Source organism: Ursus americanus, chromosome 36 (assembly GCF_024610735.1).
Source record: "Ursus americanus isolate L20-20 chromosome 36, mUrsAme1.1.p, whole genome shotgun sequence".
In the NCBI taxonomy this organism is placed as follows: domain Eukaryota; kingdom Metazoa; phylum Chordata; class Mammalia; order Carnivora; family Ursidae; genus Ursus; species Ursus americanus.
In genome coordinates, this window is record NC_142162.1 from 7,694,760 (window position 1) to 7,721,740 (window position 26,981).

Below are 26,981 nucleotides of genomic sequence, written 5' to 3' on the forward strand. Positions count from 1 at the left end.
ATGACTCCCCTAATCAACGGCCAAGGAGACAGCGTCAGAGACGGTATGCTCCTTGTCCAAGCTCACACAGTTCGTAGGGATCTGGCTGACTCTGAAGCCTGCGTCACGATGCCTCCTGTCAACGCCAACAGGGTTTTGCTTGTCGGTGACTTGGTCGGTCTGTGTGGCCTGAGAACAGCTCAGGGCAATCCAGGCCAGCTGGATTAAATCCTAGCTGCCTGCTCTGTTTTCAACGCAAATACATTTGTGGGTTGGCCCCAAGCAGAGTTACTATTTTTCCCTGTTTTATTGAGAAATCATTGACATAAAGCACCGTATAATTTGAAGGGGTACGACGTGATGGTTTGCTTACATATACTGTGTAATGATTAGCACGGCAGGTTTGGCTAACCCCCATCATTTCTACCAATGTAATAAAAAAAGGGAGAAAAGAAAAAAGACAAAAATTTTCTCCTTGTGATTTCTCAGGACTTAGCTGAGTTGTCCTAGCAGTGTAGCCCCAGCCGTTTGTATCTGTTGATCCCCTTCCTCCAATTCCCCCTCCCCGACCCCTGCCTCTGGTAACCAGATGTCTGATCTTTTTTTCTACGGGTTTTGTTCTGTTTTGTTTTAGATTCCACATATAAGTGAGATCCTACAGGACTTGTCTTTCTCTGATTTATTTTGTTTAGAATAATGCCTTCAAGTTCCAACCATGTTGTCACAAATGTTAGGGCTTGTTTCTTATGACTAACGTTCCACTGTACGGAGGCTCATACGCGACGACTTCTTTACCCGTTCACCTGGCTATGGACAGCCACGTCAGTGATTCCACATCTTGATTACTGTGAATGCTGCTGCTATAAACATGGGGGTGCACAATGTTCATAGCAGCAATGTCCACAATAGCTAAATTGTGGAAGGAGCCGAGATGCCCTTCAACAGATGACTGGATTAAGAAGCTGTGGTCCATATATACAATGGAATATTACTCAGCTATCAGAAAGAACGAGTTCTCAACATTTGCTGCAACATGGACGGCACTGGAGGAGATAATGCTAAGTGAAATAAGTCAAGCAGAGAAAGACAATTATCATATGATTTCTCTCATCTATGGAACATAAGAACTAGGAAGATCGGTAGGGGAAGAAAGGGATAAAGAAAGGGGGGTAATCAGAAGGGGGAATGAAACATGAGAGACTATGGACTCTGAGAAACAAACTGAGGGCCTCAGAGGGGAGGGGGGTGGGGGAATGGGATAGACCGGTGATGGGTAGTAAGGAGGGCACGTATTGCATGGTGCGCTGGGTGTTATACACAACTAATGAATCATCGAGCCTTACATCGGAAACCGGGGATGTACTGTATGGTGACTAACATAATAAAAAATCATTAAAAAAAAATAAACATGTGGGTGCAGATACCTTTTTGAGTTAGTGTTTTTGTTTCCTTTGGATATATTCCTAGAGGAGGAACTGCTGGATCATATGGTGGTTCTATTTTAAAATTTCTGTGGGTTCTCCATTCTGTTTTCCATAGTGGCTGCACAATTTATAATCCCACCAACAGGGCACAGGGTTCCCTTGTCTCCACATCCACACAACATGTTACCTTTTGTCCTTCTGATGATGGCCGTCGCAGTCGGCGCGAGGCGATACGGATGGTGGTTTTGATTTGCATTTCCCTGATGACTACCCGCGTCGAGCACCTTTTCATGTGTCTGTTGGCCGGCTGCACGTCTTCCTCAGAAAAATGTCTGTTTATGTCCTTTGCTCATTTTTAACTTTGTTTTTTTTTGCTATTGAGTTTTAAGAATTCCTTTTTTTCAGCAGTATTGATTTTTTTTAAAACTTAAACATTTTTTATATTAGTTTCAGAGGTAAAATTTAGTGATTCATCAGTTGCATAGAACACCCAGTGCTCATTACATCAAGTGCCCTCCTTAATGTCCATCACCCAGTTACCCCAGACCCTCACCCACCTCCCCTCCAGGAGCCCTCAGTTTGTTTCCTATAGTTAAGAGTCTCTTATGACTTGTCTCTGTCTCAATTTTCATCTTATTTAATTTTCCTTCCCTTGCCCTATGTTCATCTGTTTTGTTTCTTAAATTCCACATATGAGTATATTTTGGATAATACCCCCTTATCAGACATATGGTTTGTAAATACTTCTCCCCTTCTGTAGGTTGTCTTTTCACTTTGTGGATAGTTTCTTTTGCTGGGCAGAAGCTTTTTAGTTTGATGTAGTCATACTTGCTTGATTTTTTTATTTCGTCGCTCGTGCTTTAGGTGTCAAATCAAAAAACATCACAAAGACTCATGTCAAGGAGACTTATTCCTATGTTTTCTTCCAGGAGTGTTGTGGTTTCAGGTCTTACTTTTAAATCTTTAATTCATGTTAATTTTTGTGAGTGATGTAAGATAAGGGTCAAGTACAATATTTTTAACCTACACATTTTTATTTTGATAATAAAATTTTAAAAACGCTGCTCAGCTATGATTTTTCTTTCCCTGAGCTTTTCTGTTATCTATTTTAAATCAATAACCTCCTTTTCCAGTTCAGCCCCTGTGTGTGTGTGTATATGTGTGTGTGTGTGTGTGAGAGAGAGAGAGAGAGAGAGAGAAACAGGAGAGTCTTTGGAGGAAGGGCAGAAAATGTAAAGAACATTAGATGAACAGCCGGAGGCACAGAACAGGCTTTGTCCCCCATGAGAGAGAAGAAGGGTTAAGCTAAGGAGCAGTCTGGCTGCCTGCTCTCTTACCTGCCTCTCCTGGGCTCGGGTGCAGAGCCAGGAATGTGCTACCTGAAGCCCTGCTGATACGACTACAGCAGCAAGTGGCTACTGCCCCTGCAGTCGTGAGATTTTGCTTCCCAGAGCCACCTGCTCCCTAATGAGAACCTGGGCGGTGCGTGGGAGGTGCTCAACCAGGCTGCAAGGAGCCACTGGTGGGAAAGGGCGAGCGTGGCGTCCTTCCTACGGGCCTCTCGAGTCTGCCCGCACACGCACACACCCACACGCATGCAAACACACATACGCACACACACGGATCATCTCATTTGATCTTCAGCAGCTTGTCACTGCCGTGCTGTTCTGAACTCCAATGTGCATGTGAAGAAACCCAGGGGCTCACGGCTGTAGACTTAGCGAGTGGCCATGGCAGGCTTTGAATCCAGATAGAATGATTCTTGAAGAAGTGCCCTAAACCGCTATGCTCATATGCTCATCTCCATTCCCAGGATCTCAGGAAATGACTCCCAAATCCAGGGCAGTCTGATTGTAAATATTGTGTCCTGTTTCTACAGAGACCATGTGCATGACTCAAAAATTCCAGCATTTTAATATTCATAGGATATTCCCTGGACCAAATCTAACATCCAGATGGAACACGAACCCTTTGTCCAGCTCTGCATCCAGAAACTTGATGCTATGGATCCAGTGGGTGTCATTACGGCTATGGAGCAAAGGACAACTCATGGTAGATGCTTAAGTAATGGTAAACTCTGCTGGAGCTGGTACTCAAAAGACATATCTGGCCTTTGGGAGGACCTGCTCACAGGCACCCTGGGGAGCACAGAAACCACCACTGACATGATCCAGCCACACCAGCACGGACAGGCTCCTCACAATGTCACACAAAGCTGGGCATTCCATTCCTGTCCTACCTCCCATCACTTTCCTAATCACCCTGCCACACACCCCCCTGGAGGTCCCAATTCTTGCCTGTTTCTACCACCCATGGACGGACTTTCTCTCCTTCCCACTGCTCCCTCTCCCTTCCTATTTTCTATCTCCCTCCTCTATTTCTCTGCCTCTTCCCATCTTGAGATTTCTTTCTACCAATTTATGCGTTGGGCTCAAACCACCTCCCTCCAAGTTTCTCATCTTTGCCCAGTCTCTCTGCTGAGACCCATGAAACCAAAATGGCGGATCAATTTTCAGCATTCTCCCCGCCATGCTAGGTCCTTGGGGATGCAGCACAGGGCACAGACCTGCTTCCTGTGTCTCTTTCCAGAGAGAGGCCCTGGTGACACAGGGCGCTTGGTGCTTTCATTAGGGCAGTGTCAGGCGTGCGGCACAGACAGGATCTACAGCACCAGCTGGCCACGCCCACGGGGCCATATGTCACCCTCCACACACGGCCCAGTTACCCGTTTACATGTTGTGGCAGCCACGGCCAGCAAGGACCCTCACCGTTCCATCCTCCAGCAAGAGTCGCAGGACTTTGTCACCAACTCTGTAGTCTTTGGCTATTTCAGCAGACTTCCAAACTTCTTCAGGATCGGGAATCCATACCCTGTTGTACTGACCAACACAATAAAGCAGCCTTAATTTCAGCACTTTGAAAGCAAAAACACAGATCATGAGATCATGAGACTCAGGGAGCTTTCTGTCTGCTCAGTCAGTTCCCTCATCGGGAACACTTTTACCGAACTTTGGCTTGTGAAGTAACCTTCAGTGTGTCTGTGATGCACCAGACCCAGCTGCTTCATTTTATGGGCAATGGAATTCCCAAAGCTTCCGGAATACACCCTGAAAACTGAAAGCCTGGGGATGGAGAGGACGTCTTGAGTCCCTTCATGGGAAATCTGAGAGCTCTTAACAAGAGTTGGAGCAGAGGGATTTGGTTCACCACGGATTGGTTCTGGGGCTCTGGGCCAGACACTTAACTTCTTGTGCCTTGTTTTTCTCATCTACAAAGTAGGTATAATACCTACTTCACAGGTTTCCTGGGAGGTGAAATTAGAATTTGTAGTTGAAAGCACTCTGCCAGATGTTACGGAACTATTGCTACAGCAGTGTTATTTCAGTCTTACTGCACTGGTCGGTAGCCAAGGATTCCCACTGCGGGAAATGTGGAAGGCCAGATGCGGCCACTGAGCTCAATTCCCAACAGGTGAACGCAACACCTGACTCAGGGCTGGTACGCAAGTCCTTAGGCAGAACCACACTGCTATGTACTGAATGTGCTTCTATCCCCAGCCCCCAAATTCATATGTTAGAGCCCTAATCTCCAATGTGACTGAATTTGGTGATAGGGTCTTTAAGAGGTTACCAAGGTTAAACGAGGTCCTAAGGCCCTGATCTGATGAGATTAGTGTCCTTGCAGGAAGAGACGCCAGAGAGCTCACAGGTAAACTCTCTCTCCACTTGCATGCGCCACAAAAGGCCATGTGAATACACAGCAAGAGAGCAGCTGTCTACACCCCTGCACTTCTCAGCCTCCGTAACTGTGAGAACGTAAGCACCTGTTGTTGAAGCGCCCAGGGCGCAGTCTCCTGGGGAGGCAGCCCTGGAGACTGACCCATGTGTCTAATACGCTCACACACTGGGAGGGGGCGGTGTCACTCTCCAGAACTCACCAGTGGCACCTCAACGCTGCTCAAGATAGAGACAAGGTGGCTGTCATGTCTGTCACAGGGCCGATTCATTCCTCTCCTCCTGTCTGCAGCATGCACGGACTACCCTTGCTTCTCCTCCCCGACCCCACGTCTCATACTGTCCTGCAGCGCTCTTCATCTGTTTGTCCATCCGTTCATCCATTCATTCATTCCACAGACACTCGCTAAGCATCTATTATGTATACATGCTGGGCTGCCAAGAAGGAAAGGCATTTGCTCTCGGTCACCATGGCCTTCCTGCTAACCCAGCCAGCCTCGAACCCGGAGCCGCATGTGCAAAAGTGCATATTTGCATCTCTCTGCTCATCGGGCCACTGGTCTACCAGTGCCCTCCGACCCTGAGGAAATACTCCTTTGTGTTGAAAGATCGTACCTTCAGGGGTCTTCAGTGACAAAGATTCCGAGCAATAAAATTACGACATTTTAATTTTCCTTATTACAGTTCTATATACTTTCTACAATTGCATACATTACTTTTATAATCAGAATAATCTTTAGAGGCAAATATCAAAATATACATCCACAAAAAGACTTGTACATGAATCTTCATATAGCTTTATTCATAACGGCCAAAAATGAGAAACAGACTAGATGTCCATTAATATGAGAATGAATTAAAAGACAAAAAAACCCCACAACTGTGGTATATTCATGCAATGGAATACTACTCACCGATAAAAAGGATCAACTACAGACACCAGCCAGAAGGTGAAGGGATCTCCAAAATATGAGGCTGGAGCCAAAGAAGCGTTCCACAAACGAGTACGTTCTGATTCCCTCTAAAGTGCTAGGACAGGTAAAACGAAGGTGGGGGTGCGGTGGGATCAGAACGGTAGTTGTCGCTGGGCAGTGAGTGGGAAGGCTCTCAAGGGAACGTTCTGGGGCTGATGGCAACATTCTGTACCTTGACGGGTTTGGGTTGCACAGTGGTAAGCACTTTTCAAACCTCACAGAACACAGAGTTAAGACCGGTGTTTCACTGTCTGAAAATTTTATACAAAGAACTCAACAAATAGGAAACTCTTAACAACAGACACACTAATATATTTAGGAGCACATGTACTGATGTATGTAGTTTACTCTAAAACGCTTCAAAAAATAAGATGGTCTGAGGGCTGGATAGAAGGATACAACGATGGACAGACATATAATACAACAAATATGGTGAAATGTTCACGGTAGAATCTAGATGGTAGGACAAATGTTCTCGCTCTAAAGTCCTTTCAACTTTATTGTATGCTTAAAATTTTCATATGATGTTGGAGGAAATAAAGAAAAGTATAAAATAAATTTCAGAGTGCCAGTACTAAACTGGGACAAAGTTGATTAAGGAGCACATCTATTTATCTATCTATATTTATCAATATAAATTGACTTATTTAAGCAAAGAAATATATATATCTCACTGGCAGGGTATCAATCACCATTCCCTAATTTATTTGGGTTGCTTTAGCTCTTGACAGGCAGCTGGGAGCACAGGAGCTTGCTGAAATGAGTCATGGAATGGCTAAGATTTCAGACACAGAGACAGAGAAAATGGAAGAATGACCTGGAGGGCAATGATACACACTTAGGTACACATGTCCATGCAAACAGCTGGACAGAAGCCCCATAACACACAGGCACACCCACCCTCCCTCCACACATACTTGTTGCCATGGGCTACTGTTTCCTACCTCAGGTCTGCTATCAAAAATATTGCTAACCTCATAAAGCTAAATCATTAATGGAATATCCCAATGTATCAAGAGTTGGACACTATAGAATTTTATTTTATCTCATTTCATTTCATTTTATTATTTTTTAAGAGGGCTCCAAGCCCAGCCTAGAGCCCAACATGAGGCTTGAACTCACAACTCTGAGATCAAGACCTGAGCTGAGATCAAGAGTCGGACACTCAACCAACTGAGCCACCCAGGCACCCCAGCCACTAGAGAATTTTAGAACTGAAAGGGTCCTGGGAGATCGTCTACTCCAAGTAGTTTGTCAGTGTTCTTTTTAAAGCCACAGAAGGCTTACCTCAAATGAAATGGGGGCAGCCTCCTATGTGAGGCAGGTAAGAGTGGAGGCGTTCTGAGAAGGCTCCGAGCTGGGGGCCACAGCTGACGTCCCTGGGGTCCTCCCACGGCAGCTGGGAGTTCTGAGAAGTAATGTTAAAGTCACTGAGCCAATCCAAGCCTTCAGTTTTACTGACCCCAAAACGTAAGCCCAGGGAGGTCAGTAGCTCACCAAACACCACACAAAGTCACAACATATCCTCCATGGAGCCAGCGCCTGCAAGTCCTACTTTGGACTACTTGGTCATTAAATGAGTCCGGCTTTGAAAAGAATCTTGAACTCTCAGGGCACCTGGGTGGCTCAGTCAGTTAAGAGTCTGCCTTCGGCTCAGCTCATGACCTCAAGGTCCTGGGATGGAGCCCCATCTTGGGCTCCCTGCTCCGTGGCGAGTCTGCTTCTCCCTCTCCCTCTGCCCCTCTCACCACTCATGCTCTGTCTCTCTCAAATAAATAAATTTTTAAAAAGAAAAGAAAAGAATCTTGACGTCTCAGCTGCAGCCATCTACTCGAGAGCGCAGGCTGATCTGTTCCATCGGCTTGTTCCAGCCCAGAGCAGCACTGAATGGAACGCAGTATTAGGACACAGGGAACCAAAGGCTGCCTCTCTTGCGGAGGAAACACCAACGGCCTCGCTGGCCCCTGACTCCCCAGGCCGCCCACACCTACCCGGCCTGGTGCCCCTGCCAAGCAATGCTGCCGATCACTGAGGGCCCCACGGCTGAAACCCAGCCTGGTAAGTAAACATGGCAAAGTTTACCCAGTTCCACGTCAGTTACACCCATTGGGTCCCTCCCTCCTTCCTCACATTCTTCGACCCACAAAGCAACGCTTCAACTGGGAGGAAGAGCTCACTTTGCAGCATTTAGACAAACAAACAGCAGTCCCTGCAAACAATGTGACTAGCTTTCATGTGACCTCCCTGGTGTGACTCCTTCCTGCGGGGCAGGAGCCTCCAGACTCAGCCTGCCTGCCAAGCCCGCCAGACACGGGCCTGCCGTGGGGCCAGGGGAGCAGAGATGCCTGCCTCCCATGCCTGGCCCGCGAGTACTCTCCCATGGAAGGCAACCCTGTGTACCCCAATTTCCAAGCCAAGGGAGGCTTGACAATGAGGCACAGGCTTCAGGAGCACAACCCTTAGGAAGTGACACGTCGTTGGGAACATGCTGAATCCCCCACCCCACGTGCTCAGCAGAGGAGAGGGCATCTTCTCTTGTTGCCTGCCTGTTTGAAGGCATCTGCGGCTGCCGGGCACAGAAAGGGCTTGAAGACTTGGCATGGAATAGGGAACGCCACAAGCTTCCTAGCTGCTCTCTGGACCGGAACAGAGTCTCCATGTTCTCGGTCAACCAGGCCAGAGCTATGCTCCCTCTCCTCCCCTCCCTTATCCCTCCAGGCCCTTCCCAGTCTCTGCAGTACCCCCTCTGTCTCCTGGTGTCCTTCCCAGCCCCTCCTCCTGACAGGCTTTCTCTAGAGTGTCCTCCCTTCCAACAGCTTCTGCAACTGCCTTGGCACCTGTGTGCCTGAGACCTCCAGCCCAGATCTCTCAGCAGGTCTAGACCACATTTCCCGTAGTGTCCCAGACACCGGGTCCTAAATGACCTTGGACACTCACAAATTCCAAGCTCTAATGACCATTATGTACCCCCTAAACCCACTTCTCTTCCTCAGAAGAGGATGACTTGATGATCAAGTCAGAAACTTGGGACTATGCTGGGCCCCCTTCCCTCCCTCCACCTCCAACAACCAGATGGTCCTCAGGTGCTGGAAAGCCTACATCTCAAGTCTCACCTGTCTGTCCCATCCATCCCCACTGCCATGGCCATCTATTAGCTCCCCTGCCCCCACCCCCACCAATCTTCTCCTGACAGATGCCACGGTCTGCTGAGGGCTTCCTCAACCAGGCAGAGCACCAGGTTTCTGTGGATATACAGCTTCCCTCACCCACATCTCAATCAGAATTTCCATGGGTGAGGCCCAGCAAGATGAAAAGCTTTACAAGTCTCCCCTGCCCTAATCAATTCTGATGAACAGTCAGTCTGGGAGCCACTGTCCTGGACAGTCTTCCTACTCAGGCTTCCCTCCCTCTTCAGTCCACCCTCTGCCAGCTGCCACCCAATCCACTAGCAGTTTCTAGATCATTCCAAGCCCTTCCTTGGCTCTCTTCCTTCTACCCCCAGTGCCACCCCTTGTCTTGCTGCCAGTGAGCAATCGCTTTGAGCAGTCAAGATTCAGCTCACAACTCCTCTCCTTGGTGGCACTTTCCCTGTCACCCCCTATTCCTAACAGGATTGAACGCTTCCTCTTTACAGCTCTCTCTGCCCCTTCCCCAGGTTTCTGGGTACCTTCCCATCTCCCCCACTGGCACTTGAGCTTCAAAAGTCTTGTCTTTGTACCCTTGAACCCCACACAATGACTTCCCCATAGCTAGCACACCATAAACATCTATAGAACAAAAATTCAAATTCCGAGTAGTTTAGTTGCACCAATTAAAGACTAAGCTTTGGGGGCGCCTGGGTGGCTCAGTCGGTTAAGTCCACCTTCGGCTCAGGTCATGATCCCAGGGTCCTGGGATAGAGCCCCGCATGAGGCTCCCTGCTCAGAGGGAGCCTGCTTCTCCCTCTCCCTTTGGCTGCTGCTCCCCCTGCTTGTGCTCTCTCTCTCTCTCTGTCAAATAAGTAAATAAAATCTTAAAAAAAAAACAAACACTAAGCTTGGTATTTTAGTCTTTATATATATATTTTTTTACTCTTTTGAAGTACCCATATATAATACAATGGATAAATCTACTTTTCCTGAGTTGTTAATGATACATAGAAGTCTAAAAGCTTCTTAAAATAGCCAAATGAAGGGGCGCCTGGGTGGCACAGCGGTTAAGCTTCTGTCTTCGGCTCAGGGCGTGATCCCGGCGTTCTGGGATCGAGCCCCACATCAGGCTCCTCCGCTGTGAGCCTGCTTCTTCCTCTCCCACTCCCCCTGCTTGTGTTCCCTCTCTCGCTGACTGTCTCTATCTCTGTCAAATAAATAAATAAAATCTTTAAAAAAAAAGAATTATTTAAAAAAAAATAGCCAAATGAAAAGTCATTAAACTGAACTTTGACCTTATTTTAGAGACATTGAACTGCTTCTCCTGACCTTGCACATCTGAGTTCCAGCACAACTTTCCTGAAGATGTTCTGTGAGTTCCTCATACACAAGCAAGAGAAATAGATGACTGAAGGATGGTATCATTTGTGAATCGGTGGCTAAAACCAGCTGTCACCTGAGTCCCGATTAATAAGCCAGAACAATTTAAGAAACATCTCTAGAGGCATGCCATAGAGCTCTCTGCCTTGCCACCCATGTGCCGCTTTCACCAATATCTTAGATGAAAAAAAAAACACCACACATGCCTATCACACGCACAGCTATGAAGCGGAGGTCTTCCCACAAGTCCTCTGTGTGAATGGGGAGAAGAGGAAGACGGTAAAGGTGGCTGAACCACGGTTCTGGTAGTGAGAGGTATTAGGAACATAGGTTTAATCCTGCCTCCTCCTCCACTTCTTTTTTAAAGTCAACCTTGCATTTTTAATTTATTAAAATTAAGATTTTATTTATTTATTTGACAGAGAGAAAGAGAGAGAGCAAGCACAAGCAGAGGGAGCAGCAGAGGGACAGAGAAGCAGGCTCCCTGCTGAGCAGGGAGCCCAATGCAGGGCTCGATCCCAGGACCCTGGGATCATGACCTGAGCCGAAGGCAGACGATTAACCAACTGAGCCACCCTGGCACCCCTCTTCCTCCACTTCTAGGTAACTTTAGGCAATTTACTCAATCTGAGCCATTTGTAAAATTGGTATAACAACATCTACACATAACATTGTTGATTCAGATGAAATGAAAGAAGGCATATAAAGTTCCGAGGGTGGCATCTGGCACAAATGCTCCATGACTGCGAGACAAAAGTAACCATCATCATCTTCCTTACGCCTACAGCTCTTTCTGAAAGCAGAAAAGCTCCTTCATGCATGCATGCACACAGCAAATGTTTATTGAGTCCCCACTGTTCCCTGTTCTCTAGAAACTCTTGGTCAATGGGGGAGACAGAGAATTGACAAGTGCTTACAAGTCAACTGAGAGGTGCTCAGATAGTGGAGCTGGTTGTAAAGATTTCTCAGAAGAGGCACTCCTCCTCGGTGTCTTAAAGTTTGGGTGCAATTGTAAATGGGATCGACTCCTTAATTTCTTTCTTCTGTCTCGTTGGTGTATAGAAATGCAACTGATTTCTGTGCATTGATTTTATATCCTGCCACTTTGCTGAACTCCTGTATGAGTTCTAGCAATTTTTTGGGTGGAGTCTTTTGGGTTTTCCACATATAGTATCATGTCATCTGCAGAGTGAGAGTCTGACTTCTTTGCCAATTTGGATGGCTTTTATTTCCTTTTGAAATCTTACCATTTGCAAGACGTGGATGCAACTAGAGGGTAGTATGCTAAGCAAAATAAGTCAATCAGAAAAAGACAATTATCATATGATTTCACTCAGAGATGGAAGTTAAGAAACAAGACAGAGAATCATAGGGGAAGGGAAGGAAGAATAAAATAAGACAAAATCAGAGAGGGTGACAAACCCTAAGAGACTCGTAACTATAAGAAACAATCTGAGGGATGGAACTGGAGGGGATTATGCTAAGTGAAGTAAGTCAAGCAGAGAAAGACAATTATATGGTTTCACTCATAGGTGGAACATAGGGGATAGCATGGAGGACCACACGGGAAGGGAGGGAAAACTGAATGGGAAGAAATCAGAGAGGGGACAAGCCATGAGGGACTCTGGACTCCAGGAAACAAACTGAGGGTTACAGAAGGGAGGGGGTGGGGGATGGGGTAACCGGATGATGGGTATTAAAGAGGGCAGATGTGGGGATGGGCACTTGGTGTTATACACAACTAATGAACTGGTGAACACTACATCAAAAACTAATTGAACATAATAATAAAAAAAAAGGAAACAAACTGAGGGTTGCTGGAGGGGGGTGGGGGATGGGGTAACTGGGTGATGGGCATTAAGGAGGGCACCTGAAGTAATGAGCACTGGGTGTTGTATGCAACTGATAAATCACTAAATAATTCTACCTCTGAAACTGGAAAAAAAAAAAAAAAGACGAGGCACTGCTCAAATTGAACTTGGAAGGTGAGGCGCTGCTGAGCAAAGCAGTTATTTCAAGCCAACCAAGGCACAGAGGGTGGAATGGGCAGGAATGCATCAAGGGCTGGCCAGAAGTTTGCAGAGCGGGCGCTGAGGTAGGAGCAAGCAGGCAGGGGGGGATGCAGAGGTGGGATCCTGTGGCTGGTCAGCGAGTCTGAGAGTGCCAGGGGCTTCCAGAGAGGTTCCAACAGTGAATGGCCAAACCGGTTTCTCTCAAACAGATTTCAAATAGCCGAGCTGCTGGGTCAAATGCTCTCAACATTTCTAAGGTATGTTGCCAAGTAGCTTTTGAAAGAGAAGGGTCATTTTACACTTCTTCCGGTAGCAACTGCTACTCTCACCACACTTCCTCCCAGGAGTCTCCTCTTTCTCAGAACCTCTCTCCCTGTGGCTCCCATGCCAGCTCTCCTGCCTCCTTCTCCTTGTCATGGCTCCATCTCAAGGGCCCTCTGAATAGTTTCGTTCCCCCGTGAACGGTCTTGGCTCTCTTCTCTCCCTTGGTGAGGCTCTCAATGCCCGGGCTTCATCTTCTCCCTTGGGGCAGAAGACTCTGGCGAAACCTCCCCACCAACCTCTAACCACCCAGGGCACTGGCCCTGGGAAAGCCCTTCAGTGCCTCATCCCCTGCAGGGACAAAGTTTGCCTCCTAACTTCTTAAGATCACCTCCCCCTGGTGTGCCTCAGTGTGTCAATGGCACCCCTGCTCTCAATCATCCAGACCCAGAACTCCATGTAATCCGAGGCCCCTTCATCTCCCCAGTCCAGGCCTACTGTCACCTACCGCCACAGGCTCTCTGGACTCTGCCTCCATTCACCCTGCCCAATACTGCAGCCCTCATTCTCTCCCCGACACTTAGGATGACCTGAGAATTCAGCCACCTGAGTCCCATGGGCACAGCTGACATACCCCGCTTCCTAAAACACAGCCCCCAATCCTGATCCTGTCTTCCCACGCTCAAAATCTGCACCAGAATATGAAGCTCCGACCTAACTCTCCAGTCGCCGAGACCCTCCCTTCTCAGCTCTATCCTCCCTTTAGGGCTTCAGCAGACTGAATTTTTTGACATTTCTCATTTCTCACTCATCAGAAAACTCTTTGAGAGGCAAGCCTATCACTCAAAAAAATCTTTCTAATCTCCTCCAAGCACAATGTTTTAAATACAGAAAGTGCTAAATAAATGTTTTATGGGAGATAATATACCTGTCTTCAAGGCATATGCAGGAAGGGAGATTCGACAGGGGGCAGGCAGGTAACATCAGTGTAGCCTGCAGATTGTGGGTGGGTATGGCCATCACCCACGGACAGCCCACCCATCGCCCTGCTGCATCACGAATTGCCCCTGGGTGCAGAAAGGGATTTCAGAATGTTTTAAAACGTTGTATGGCTAAGACTGTGCAGAGAAGCAACACTCCTGGGGCATAAATGTGGCCAAGAGTCCCCCAGACATGAACTTCGACTTAGGCCAATCCTGTGTGCTGGCCTTGAGGGACAAATGGCTAGATCTGTGGACTTGGGGAGTGTTGGGGGAAGTGGTGGGCATGCAAGGGACAGGGCTTAGATTTTGTTTCAGTTTCAGAAAACTCAGTAACAAAGCAGGCTCTCTAAAACCTAAACAGGCAGCTATACAAACTGGGGAGCTTCCCCCCTCTGGAATTGACCACGTGGGGACTGACTAACCACCAGGAAAGGCAGAGGCAGCCTTGGGACAAAGATTCCTATTTGGACACAAAGTGGGTAGGGATGGCCATCAAGGCTCCTTTTGGCTCTGGGATTCTCAGATTCTCTGTCCACCCAAGCTCTTCTCTAGAAACTCTTCCATATCAGTTTCCCTACATTATGCCTGCTACTTAGTTGGTATTTAAACATATTTGTGGTGCAAGGCACTTGATGACACAAAAGCTTACACTTGTGTATTTTTGCTTCTGAAAAAAAAGTTACCTAAAATAGGTTAATCATCAACAATTTTCTGTTCTCCAAAGTATCTTCCAAGCATTGCTTTCTGCCAAAGTTTTCTTTTACCTCCAGTAAGTTGAAGACCTCAGAAACCCTGCTGGATATCTGATGGCTCACGTGCTCACCGGTAAACTATTCTGGAAGAGTGGAGGTTCAAACAGTGCCCATTTAGAACTCTAGTTAATGGAAATGTGTTAGAGGGCACAGTAATATTTGGATGATCTGTACTTGCATTACTAATTCAGCAAAGTAGAAGAAAAAAGTTTGCTTAAACCATCGAAACAATTATTTACAACTATCATTTATATCTACAGCAAAGTGTCTTTTCAAATACAAACTGAGGGCATGTGTCAGGGGGAAACGGATAGCCAACTGAATATTAGCAACCACAGATTTTACTCCACTGGGGTGTGAGAGGGTCTGACATTATGGCTATTCAAATGGATTTTTTTTCAAAAGGGCCAACAATTTCAAATTATTTTTTATCCAAATAAATAGCCAAGCTCATGTCAGGCGGTTCTGGGTGCCAGAATGCTATCTTTCTACATAAGGGGTGGAGCCCTCGGCACTGGGGAAGAGATGGTTTCTAAGGAATGTTCTAGAGTGACTCCCAGAATCAGGGTGTATGGGAAAGGTGCTTTATAAATTGTAAAGCAACGTGTAAGTGTTAAGTGAAGAGCCTGTGACCCCCGGATTCACAGGAGCCCTCAAATTCTACAGGTGAAGCTTGCCTTACACGCCCAGGCAGCTGCAACTTCGTACATCAGATGAACTTAAATGCACGTGCAGGCATTTCTGAAGACCCGGGAATTCTAGAAAGCATCCTGAATACTGCGGTCCTAAGCTTCTTGTTCAAGGGGCTCCGAGGAGGGTCAGGAAGATTATGGATCCTATTATTCGCCCGTGTCTGAGATTTCCGTGTCCCTGTGGGCAACTCTGATTCCACCTGTGGCTCGAGAGGCGGGGGCCGAGAGGCGCGGGAGACAGACGCGCGATCCCCGGGAAGCCCGGGTCCGGGAAGGCAGCCGCTCGCACTCGGTCCTCCCATCCCGAGGGAACCCGAGGCTCCCGGGGGGCGCTCTCCCCGCCGCCGGGGACCAGAGCCCTCGGAGAGCGACTCTCTGGTGCCGCAGGTCCCCAGGCCCTCCGCGGCCCTTCCCTGCGGCGAACGCGCCAGGTGCACAGGTGTGGCCTGGGCACCAGGTACAGTCAGCATTAGCGCTATGCCGTCTTCCCTCCCGCGCGCCCGCCTTCAAGTACCTGCGTGTACAGCGCGGCCACCGCCATGGGCGAGACAAGCCGGGGCAGCTCGAGGGCCGTGAAGGTGCGAGGCTCGGGGGCTGGGCGTGAGGCTCCAAGGCCCGGACGAGTGACCGTCAGCGCAGCCCGCGCGTAAATCAGCGCTGGGCCATCTTGCGGGGAAGTTTTCCAGCGTCCGACTACTCACCTTCCCCCCCACCCCCGGTAGCGGCCTCGGGAGCAGAGAAGCCGCGGATTGGTCCTTGCCCGCCAGCCCGGCGGGTCCGCGCCGCGATTGGCTGGGGCGGGCTGAGGGCAGGGCGCGAGCCGCCTCCCGGCCGGCTCCCGACGGTCAAGTGGGTCCACCTGGCGGGGATGCTGAGCCGCCGGCGCAGGTGGGATTCCCGGGCTCTCAGAGGCAGGAACAAGTGTGTTTGAGACGCTCCCGGCCAAGTTTTGGCTTCCGTAGTTTGCAAGCGTGTTTACTGGAAAGAGCAGAGGATATGACCATTGCCATAGAAAGTCCAAGAGAATCATCAAATTATTAGAACTTGTAAGAGGGTGCAGCCAGATGACCATATTCAAAATCAAATATAAAAATGAGTTATTTTCCTTTATGTGAGCAATAATCATTCAGAAAATACGATAGAAAGTAAGATGGAAAATAAGACATTTACAACATCAGTGAACATATAAAGTGTCCAGAGACTATACTAACAAAAATGCGCTTGGCCTTTGTGGAGAAAATGTTAAAATTTTCTCTACAAGGACATAAAAGAAGGCCTGAATAAATGGGGGAAAATGCCATTTTCATGGATAGGAATATTTAATATCGTACAGGTGTCAATTCTACCCGGATTAATAATATAATGTATAAGCCTAATATAATTGGAATAAAAATCCTAGCAGAACTTTTGGAAAATTGTACAATGATTCTATATTTTGTATGGAATAAAATTTATGTGCAACCAAGAAAATCTTCAATTTATTTTTTTTTAAAGATTTTTTATTTATTTATTCGACAGAGATAGAGACAGCCAGCGAGAGAGGGAACACAAGCAGGAGGAGTGGGAGAGGAAGAAGCAGGCTCATAGCTGAGGAGCCTGACGTGGGGCTCGATCCCATAACGCCAGGATCACGCCCTGAGCCGAAGGCAGACGCCCAACCGCTGTGCCACCCAGGCGCCCCTCCAAGAAAATCTTCAAAACAAAGACCAAAGAGGTGAGATTTGCCCTACCACATATTAAAGGATATCACAAATCCATCATCATTAAAACAGTGTGATACGGGCACGAGAATGGATAAATGAATAGTGGGACAGAAGGGAGTCCACGAGCAGGGCCCCATATTATATGGGGCCTTAAGGATCAGAATGGGAAAGAAAAGATTATTTAATAGATGCGCCCATTGTGTGTGTGGTGGGGGAAGCAAATCCATGCCAAATGCTGTATCTAAAAATAAAAAATCCAGATAGATTTACGATCAAAACTTAAAGGTAAAACCATAACATTCTTTTTTAAAAAAAGATGTTACTTATTTATTTGAGAGACAGAGAGTCACAAGCTGGGGGAAGAGCAGAGGCAAAGGGAGAGGGAGAAGCAGACTCCTTGCTGAGCAGGGAGCCTGTCTCGATCCCAGGACCCTGAGATCATGACCTGAGCCAAAGGCAGATGCTTAACCTATTGAGCCACGCTGGTGCCCCTAAAATCCTCTTTTTTTTTTTTTTTTGAGAGATTTTATTTACTTATTTGTCAGAGAGAGAGCACAAGCAGGGAGAGCTGCAGGCATAGGGAGAAGCAGACTCCCTGCTGAGCAAGGAGCGCAGGGGGACTGGATCCTAGGACCCATGGGATCAGGACCTGAGCTGAAGGAGACACTTAACCGACTGAGCCACCCAGGCATCCCAAACTATAATATTCTTAAGGAAAAAAATGAAGGGTAACAGCTTTTCAATGTTGGGTTAGGAAAAATATCTTAAGATACAAGGTAGCAAAATCATCGGAAGAAACAATGATGAATTTCAGGTCATCAAAAGGAAAGATTTTGCTTCAGTGAAAGACACCATTCTTAAAGAAAGGCAACAGCCTGGGAAATACATTTGCAACTTAAACAACCAAGAAATGATTAATATCTGTATTAATCTAAGATATGTATGAAACTACTATAAATTAGTTTTTAAAAAGACAGTAAGTCCAATTTTTTAAATTGACCAAGGAAATTAAGGCACATGGGAACACTCAAATGGCTTGTTAACACATAAGGAGACGTCACCCTTATTAGTAACCAGAGAAATACAAATGAGAACAAGGAGATATCACTATATACTCATCAGATTGGCGAAAATATTTGGGTTGAACAATGTCAAATGCTGCCTAAGATGTGAGAAAATAACTTTTGCTCACACAACTGGTGGGAACTATGTGATATGCCATTCTAGACAGCAATTTGAGAATATTTATTGAAAATAGGTTTAGGGAGATAAATTATCACATAGCCACAAACAAAACAGTTAAGTAAATCTTCATCATAACAGAGTTATATATCAAAGGAGATATCCATCAATATCCATCAGTAGGAGATGAATAAATAGTGTGTACATATGGTATAGACTCTGTAGCTGCCAGCGGGAATGGATGTGACCTACTTATATCGACTTGCAGAGATATGAAAAGCAATGTTGAAAGGATGTATAGCAAAAGTCTTTATATATAAACTTTAAAACTAGTAAAAAAACCTGCAATATTATATATTGTTCATGGATATAAGTGTATGTAAAAATAAGTGTGGGTGATAAATTACAAAGTTATCATTAATTATGCAAGAGTGAATATCTATGAGGTTGAAGGAAAAGAAATTGATAATAAAGAAAAAGGAGGAACCAAAACAATTTTGAAGGGCCTGGCACAGACCAACAGTGACAGGTGCCACAAATAGAGGATTATGATGAATTCAATGTTACGTACCTCTTGTCCAAAATAATAACATAAAGAAAAGACATAAAGTGGGTAGGAGAGGGGGTGCCTGGGTGCTTCAGTTGGTGAAGCGTCTGCCTTAGGCTCAGGTCACGATCCCAGGGTTCTGGGCTGGAGCCCCTGCAGAGGGCTTCCTGCTTAGCGGGAAGTCTGTTTCTCCCTCTCCCTCTGAGTTACCTTTTTAGTGGTTCCTCTGGGGATGAAAATACGCATCTTAATTCATCACAGATCCTTGAGATTCATACTGTATTACTTTCCTACAGCCACTGTAACAAAGCACCACAGACTGGGTGGCTTGAAACGACAGAGACGTACTCTCTCACCGTTCTGAGATTACTGCTGTTACTGCTGGGCGAGGGCTTTTACCGCACTCTGTTCCCAATCAAGTGAGCCCCTCCAAAGACAAAGCTGCTGGTTTTCATAGCTTGCCTGACTCTGGGAGAACTACCAGCCTACCTGAGCTGGGTGAGGGAGGATGACGGGAGCAGCCCCAAGCAGGGTTGTCAAACGCTGTTCTTCCTCAGAGGTCGGTGGCTTGTCATGAATAAACACTACTAATCTGTTGTATGATGTTGGTCAATTTATAGAGCCCTAATGTTGTTTTTGATACTTTCATCCAGTGTCATCCTTGCTTTTTCGAGGAGAGAATTTGTTAAGCTTCTCAGTCTGTCATACCAGAAGTCAAAAATCTATTAAAAAAAGAAAGATTTATTGAGATATAATCCTTATAGCATACACTTCACCCATTTTAAGTATACAACTCAGTGGTTTTTAGTAGATTCACAGATTGAACTATCACCACAGTTTTATTTTTTTATAATAATTTTTTATTATGTTACATTAGTCACCATACAGTACATCTTTAGTTTTTGGTGTAGTGTTCCATGATTCATTGTTTGCGTATAACACCCAGTGCTCCATGCAACACGTGCCCTCCTTACTACCCATCACCGGGCTAGCGCATTCCCCCACCCCCCTCCCCTCAAACTGAGGACACCACAGTTAATTTTAAAAGTGTCATCATCTCAGAAAGAAATTCCGTGCCTCTCGGTTATTGCTCCATCCTCTCATTCCCCGAACACAACTCCTCCCAGCCCCAAGCAACCCCTATTCTGTATGTCATCCCTCTTTTTTCACTAGTTAACCTGGCTAGAGGTTTATCAATTGTATTGATCTTTTTAAAGAACCAGCTTTTGGTTTCATCGATTTTCTCTTATTGATTTTCTGTCCTCAATGTCTTTGATTTCTGCTGATTTTTTTACTCGTTTTCTTCTACTTACTTTGCATTTAATATTCTCTTCCTTTTTAAGTTTCTTAAGGTGGAAGCTTAGATGATTGATTACAGGTCTTTCTTCTTTTCTAATGCATGCATTCAGTGCTATAAATATCCCTCTAAGCACTGCTTTCACTGCACCCAGCAAATTTTGATAAGTTATATTTTCATTTTCATTTACTTCAAATATTTTTAAAATTCTCTGGAGATGTCTTCTTTAATCAATGTGTTAGAAGTGTGTTGTTTAAGGGGCAGCTGGGTGGCTCAGTCGGTTAAGCGTCTGCCTTTGGCTCAGGTCATGGTCTTGGGGTCGTGGGACTGAGCCCCGTGTCCAGCTCCCTGCTAAGTGGGGAGTCTGCTTCTCCCTCTCCCTCTGCTCCTACCCCCCACTCGTGTGCATGCACGCGTGCGCTCTCTCTCAAATAAATGGAAAAAAAAAATCTTAAAAAGCGTGTTGTTTAAGCTCCAAATCTGGGGATTTTTCAGCCATTTTTCTCCTCTTAGTACCTAGTTTAATTCTATCGTCATCTGAGAGCAGACACTGTATGATTTCTGTCCTCTTAGATATTAAAGTTGTGTTTTACAGCCCAGAACATGCTCCATGTTGGCGTGTGTCCCATGTCCCATGTGCTGCGAGCTTATTTATAAGACACTAACAAAAATACTTTATTCCCATATCTTTATTTGAACAATTTTCTATAATAGCTAGGAGAATACAGCATTAATGATGCACATTTACTAAGGACGACGTTAGACAACTACAAATTTAGAGTGTAAGTGTCAATCTGATGTTGTTTTGGTTTTCAACTTAGCACTAGATGATAAATGGTGAAAACCCATGTTTCAAAGGCTTCTGTTGATATGAGATGAATTATTAACTTATTTTTTAAAATTCCACGTGAGATATGCTGGGACGGTTTCAGTTTAAAACCAGAGTTAGTTGATAATGTCTTTCACTTCTTAGTATTTCCGCTACTTTCAAATGGATGCATATTTTACCTACAGCTTTTCAAAGATTAACTGTATCATGTTTTTCGATGTAGATCAAAATAGAATTCCTTTTCCAGATCCAAGAAGGAAAAATATTTGAAAAACTGCAATGTTCAGTTTCATGGTAGTTAAATGGCATATCCATTTCACAGTAAATTAATAATTAAAATTAACAATTCAAATACAATATGTTAAATGTCATGATGAGCTCATTTCTGTGTAACATTGTTAGAGCAATTTAAATTTTCCAAGGACACAAAAAAAGTGAACATTACTCCAGGAGTTCACAAAAAAAATACATAACCAGAATCATAAATTACAACATCCATAGCCACATTTAAAGGAAAAATTCACCATTTGTTGGAAAATATTAAATGGTTCAAGTGATTTACAGAGCCTGAAATGTAGGCTAAAGTTTTATAACTTATGGTAATAACAATAAGATATTTGAAACTATTGACTGAAAAATGCATGAAAATGTACTGACCTACCAAGCATTGACTTATACATACCAGTTTCCACTCGAAAAACATGTTTCTTTCAAATATTTCAAGCTGTATCACAATACTAAGGAAACGTTAGTCATTTTCAGTCATTTTCGGAAGCTAATGACACTCACTAAGTTAAGCTAATGAACATTTTCGCTGGACCAAATTAGAAAATTAAAAAATGTATAAAATGCATTTTGGCAGCTATTTTACAGAGTATCTTTCAGTTCCTGATCTGAGAAATCTACTGTATGTAACTCCAGGTTGATTTAATTTGGGTTAATACAATGGGTTAGAACTTACAGATCTCTTCGGTTTTCGTTCAAACTCATATATATAGTACAGGGTTCCTAAAAAATTTTTTTAAAGCATGTCCATGGAAGTTGTACCCTTTACTTGCATTAAGAAAAGATCAGGAGAAAACACGCCACTTAAGCATTACCAAGAAGCTACGTTATCTATTTCTTCCATATGTTCATTTGCTTCCTCGCGACACAAAGCCCCCCAAACTCAGGACCACTCTCTGGGCCCACATTCACCGGCTCTGAGACTGGTGCTGCCTGAGTTCTAACACCTGTTTGGAAATAACAGCAAAGAAAGGAAGGCAAGTCACAGGAGGGAGAGTCATGCAGGAAGGAGAGAAAGGAATTCGTGGTTGGGGGCCTCACCCAACCGAAACCCTCGCAGAACCTTGAGAAACACAGCAAGATATCCTCTCCAGGTGAGTCAGTCCCTTACAGAGGAAGAGTTCCAGAGAACTTAAGGCAGCTCTCGGAGGGAAGGGAGCAGGGGTTAAGGCGGTCCTCACAGCACAGCCTGAGAAGAAATCACGATGCACTTATCCATGAACAGAGGCCAAAGCAATACACGGAGCCTCTCTAACACGCATGCACGTAGCACACCTCCTAGCTCGGGAGTCTACACTGGCAGCATGCACACACTGGAATGCTCAGACACACTGACTTGTATAGGGCTTGCCCGGGGACAGGCCTCAGAAGGGCCCCGGGGGCTTGGCTGCAGGCTGCACAGCTCCCCCGGCGGCTCTAGGTGCTTCTGCGCGGGCGTGGAGAGTGACCTACCTCTTAACTTCGGGGAGGCTTTCACGGCTTCCAGCCAGGTGGAGACAGCCTGCTACTAATGAAAGACCTAAACACAGAGTATTGCACCCTCCAAGGGAGCTCAGACTCATGAAAATCAAACCTAGGGATAGCAGGGAACAGATACGAAGAAAGCCACCAGGCTCCGGGCACCTCGGATTGTCAGCACAAAGAACCTGGGACTCGGCACTCGCTCAGTTCCCGTATGCCAGTTGCCAATTCTGATAAGAGAAAAAAAAAAAAAAAAGAACACCTCTCACTGACCCAGGGCACCACACGGGTAGCAGGGGAAAGAGAATGTCCCCTGGAGACTTTTCAGTGTCCTGCCTCCCTCTGCCCAGGCACCGCTCGGGCTGCAGGCAGGAGACGGGCCCCACGGGAGGGCGGTGTGACCTCAGCAAGTCACCCACCTTCTCTTTCTCAAATTATCATCAGCAAGTGACGCAGTAGCAGCTACCCTTTCGACCTTCCAGCGCTGTCGTGAGGATACAATGAGGTAACAGAGGACGTGCGCCCAAGAAAAGCATAGCCAGATGCAAGGTCCTGGTCTGCACTACTTTCAGCAGGAGAACGTAAGGGTCACACACCCATTGTTGCTTTGTCTCATCTTAAACAGTTGAGGTTACCCGAGGATCCTTGAGGATGCCTCCTGGGGAACTCTACGTTCTGGTGACTCTGTGTGTATGTGTGAGAGACAGAGAGAAAGGGAGAGAGACAGGCAGAGACGGAGGGACGGGGAGAGAGAAGGAGTATGCATATTGTGTGAGGATTTCTCAGACTAGGACAGGTGCCCTTTTACCTAGGGTTACCAGGGAGTAATTTCTTAAAACAATCACTACACTGAAATCCCAATATTCTCATAGCCTCCCTCACGTTATTAAAAATCTGATCTGTATTACACATAATTACTCACCCAGAAAGAGCCAACTCTCAATTATCCACTGAAACAAAGGCAATAAAGCAAATCGTACAAACTGACCGGAATCCCCAGATTTCCTTTTGGTGGGCTTTGGAATGTACCTTCTTGTATTTCTGCACTTGATGATAGAAGTGTCAGGTATGTGGAGATTTTTCAGAACTTCCAAAGGAACTGCTTAGTGCATCTTGCCTTCCCCCTTCTTTATAGTTACTCTCAGGTCAGGTAGACCAAAGCCTTAACCAAAGGGAAGCTACAGGGAAAACTGCTCCTCATTTTTCGGCCTTGCATTCCCAGATGTGAGCTGTCTGTACGTAAGCTGAGTGGGGAGACTGTTGAGAAGGAGCTATTAAGACAGAACCATGTTCTTTCAAGATCTTTCTTGGAATTCCTACTGCGTATCACAGGGGAAATATGAAAAAGCAAATTAGTGACAATGTTAAGGAATGTACTGCCGACAAGTTAGAACAACAAATATCGGCCTGAAGGGAGGCCGGGGGCAATTGAAGACTGACCCCTTCCATTGCTTTCCACAGGTCAGAGTCGGTGAGCAGGCAGGTGATGGGGTCTATGGTTTGGCTGAGGGAAGGGAAAGAGTGAACGGGGAATGGGCGGGTGGAGGGCTGGAGAAGGTAGGTTTGAAGCTGGGTGAGAAAGTGTGGTTGGAGAGAGCTGTCCTCGGAGGGGCTAAAGGAAACCTCTAGTCAGCACATTATTCTTGTATCCTCAAGAGAGTAGCACACAGAGTCATTTACCAGGTCGTGGGGTTCCCTGGTTGTAAGGTATCCTTGTCATGACTAAAGATCTTCAGGCTGCTAAGAGAAGCGAATTCAGATTCCCATCTGGGGTCCTGGGTAGGCCTCAGAGGAAGCTAGAGCCTGGAATAGAATCTTGTGTGACCATCACTGAACAGGAGAGATTCTGGCCCAGGTGTGGGACGGAGGCTCCAGCACTTTCCAGCAGAAAGGCAGGAGACGAGAGAGACGTTTCAGCACACGAGCTGTCTGGGGTAAGATAAAGGGCCACAGTGGCAGTAGGAGCTACCGTGTGCTCTTGAAGACCTGACAAGGTTCCGGGTGTGCACAGGACATGTTGCATGGGGACTAAGCTGGGGAAGGGCAGGGAGGACTTCCCGGTCCCAAGCGGACAGTCTATTCCAATGGTGGCATTTTGTTTTTAGCATCTCCCCTATGCAATGAGTCCGTATTCTGGCACATTCAGTACTAACCAAGTGGTTATAAGAGTTCATTCATTGAAAACCACATTGACAACTGGGGAAAACTAAGAGAACCTGATTGAATCAGTAGTGGTTTTGGTTGATTTTGCAAATAAATAAATGTATCCAACTTGAATACAGCAGTACGTGATGGAATAAAAATCACCCAAACTAATTCACTTTCTAAAAGCATGTAAGCCGTGTATACTTAAGAAAGGTTACAGCTACACTAACTTGTGAGTTTACATTTTATTAATCCCCCACGACTAAGAGGCACCAGACACACTGATCTTTCCATTCGAGGGGGAACTCACTGAGTAACTGCATCTAGTTTCTCTATGATCCAAGTGCTGAGAGGGGAGAATTTTAGATGTGGAAGCATCCAGCCCTCTTATTGTATAAAAGAGGAATGTGAGGCCCAAATAAGTTAATAGACAGTGTTTATCTTTAATAACAATCTTTATCATGATTTGAAACTGACTTCCATTAATATTGCACATGTTTTAATAAGATGTCATTTTTCATAGACCATCTAACAGTTAACTTACATAAATCTATGTTTGTGATTCAGAACCAGAGTTTCTAATGAAAGCTAAGAATTTACTCTTGCACAACCTGAAAGACCCATTGTCTAGGATTTCCAGGAAAAATTGAGAACATGTTTAATTAGGATTTCAGAATGACACTTAATAGGATCTGGGTCTTATTGAAACATATCCTCTGTAAAATTCAGCAATCTTCTTATATTTCTTATGTAAGTCTTAAAGTATTCCTAATATGATACTCCTTAAAGTATCTAGTGGTGCTGAGAACATTTATAGAAGTTGCAAAGCCTAAAAAAAAAAAATGGAACCATAGTATTTATTATACACCTTCTTTTGCATAATTTATAGGATAATCAAGGTCTCAAGACCTGAATCTTCTCTAGATAGTGACTGAGATTAATTCTTAATAAATTAAGAAGAAGAAGAAAGAAAACCTGTCAGGATTGAAAATATGCAGTGCAGGAATCCGGTCTGGGAACTAAAAATGAGTCACTTCACAGAACACTGTACCCTGATGTGATATCCACCCAGGGAAGATTAACGAGCACATCAATGTAATACATTCTGAATAAATAATGACATGGACAACAGCCACTCTGTCTAATCCTATCCCTAAATGTCGTTTTGTCCTATCACTACATGACTTCCCAGTGTCTGCTCCTTGTGCAGGTGGACCTGTATATATCTGCACATAACCCAGTTACAACCGATCTGACTGAATTGTAAACACAGTTGATAAAAAGAGAAGCTTATCGTTGCAGTGCCTAATAAGAATATCGCTTAAATATTAAAGAACACGGTGCGTAGCAGCAATTTAAATGCTCAGTCAGCTACAGTACAAATGGACTTCTATGCTCTATGGCAAACCAACATTCTCTTAATATCTCGATATCATTGTGCACATAGAAGGAAGTTACTTGACCAAGGACTTTACGTATCGCCAGTTTATTTCTTCGATCCGGTTTGACAACATCAACATAACCGATTCCTGAACTGGTAGGATATGTACTCCACGGCGATTTTTCTTTCAATTCTTCTGGTCCGCGCAGAGGAGACTCTTTGTGGGTGCCTTCCTAACAACAGCTCATGGCTGGAATTTACACGTTTGCCATATCATCTAGATGCAGTGCTAAGGACTGAAAATAAATGCTGGCATCTGGAGACCTCTCCTCCCCCTTCCTTCTGTCATATACCTCGGGACACTTAACTGACCCAGGGGGAGAGTTGCTAGTAAGGAACACAGCACAAAGAAGCCTATCGTTCTTTCCAAGGAGATGAAAGTATTTAGGGAGATTTCCAGTTAATAACCTCTCGTTTGAAAGATAATTAGTACTGTCTCTTTAAAAATGTCTTTTCAGTCGCTCCCTGGAAATAATGGGTTCTTATTGCCACTGTTGGCCTTGACATCCCATCACTTTCAGACCCGTGATATGAATCCCAGGCCCAGGCTGGCTGGAATCTGGATGGTTTCTAGTGCGAGGGAGGACGGGTTAAAAGGGAAGGTGACAGGAAAGATGTGTTTAGCGTCCATGAGCAGCTGAGGAGAGTCTTTCCTGTCTCGTAAACGCATCTGAGATTTAAAAAACAAAAAACAGAGCATCAGTTCTTTGGATATATGAAGATTTTTTCCCCCACCAAAAATCTGCCAAAAACCCTCAACTAATAAAGAATG

At 45.4% G+C, this 26,981-nt stretch overlaps 2 protein-coding genes and 1 long non-coding RNA gene across 9 annotated transcripts in view; 1 reads left to right on the plus strand and 2 right to left on the minus strand.

Moving 5' to 3' along the window:
* The window catches only part of MYO5C (myosin VC), a 95,799-nt gene extending 79,756 nt beyond the window's left edge, over positions 1–16,043 (minus strand). Inside the window, exons 1-2 of the mRNA XM_045812174.2 lie at positions 15,834–16,043; positions 4,172–4,282 (exon numbers count right to left, since the gene is read on the minus strand). Of these exons, the coding sequence (XP_045668130.2) occupies positions 4,172–4,282; positions 15,834–15,860 (138 nt within the window). The 5' untranslated portion in view covers positions 15,861–16,043. The remainder of the gene's footprint in view (positions 1–4,171; positions 4,283–15,833) is intronic.
* On the plus strand, positions 12,661–19,554 carry LOC148107034 (uncharacterized). Its single transcript, XR_015723150.1, has 3 exons — positions 12,661–12,888; positions 16,838–17,033; positions 19,048–19,554. It is a non-coding gene; the product is annotated as an uncharacterized LOC148107034 (long non-coding RNA).
* Positions 19,555–20,719: 1,165 nt separating this feature from the next.
* The window catches only part of MYO5A (myosin VA), a 185,281-nt gene continuing 179,019 nt past the window's right edge, over positions 20,720–26,981 (minus strand). For all 7 annotated transcript variants that reach the window (XM_087859219.1, XM_045812047.2, XM_045812046.2 and 4 more), the window contains one exon: positions 20,720–26,879. In XM_087859219.1, the coding sequence (XP_087715345.1) occupies positions 26,727–26,879 (153 nt within the window). In that variant the 3' untranslated portion in view covers positions 20,720–26,726. The remainder of the gene's footprint in view (positions 26,880–26,981) is intronic.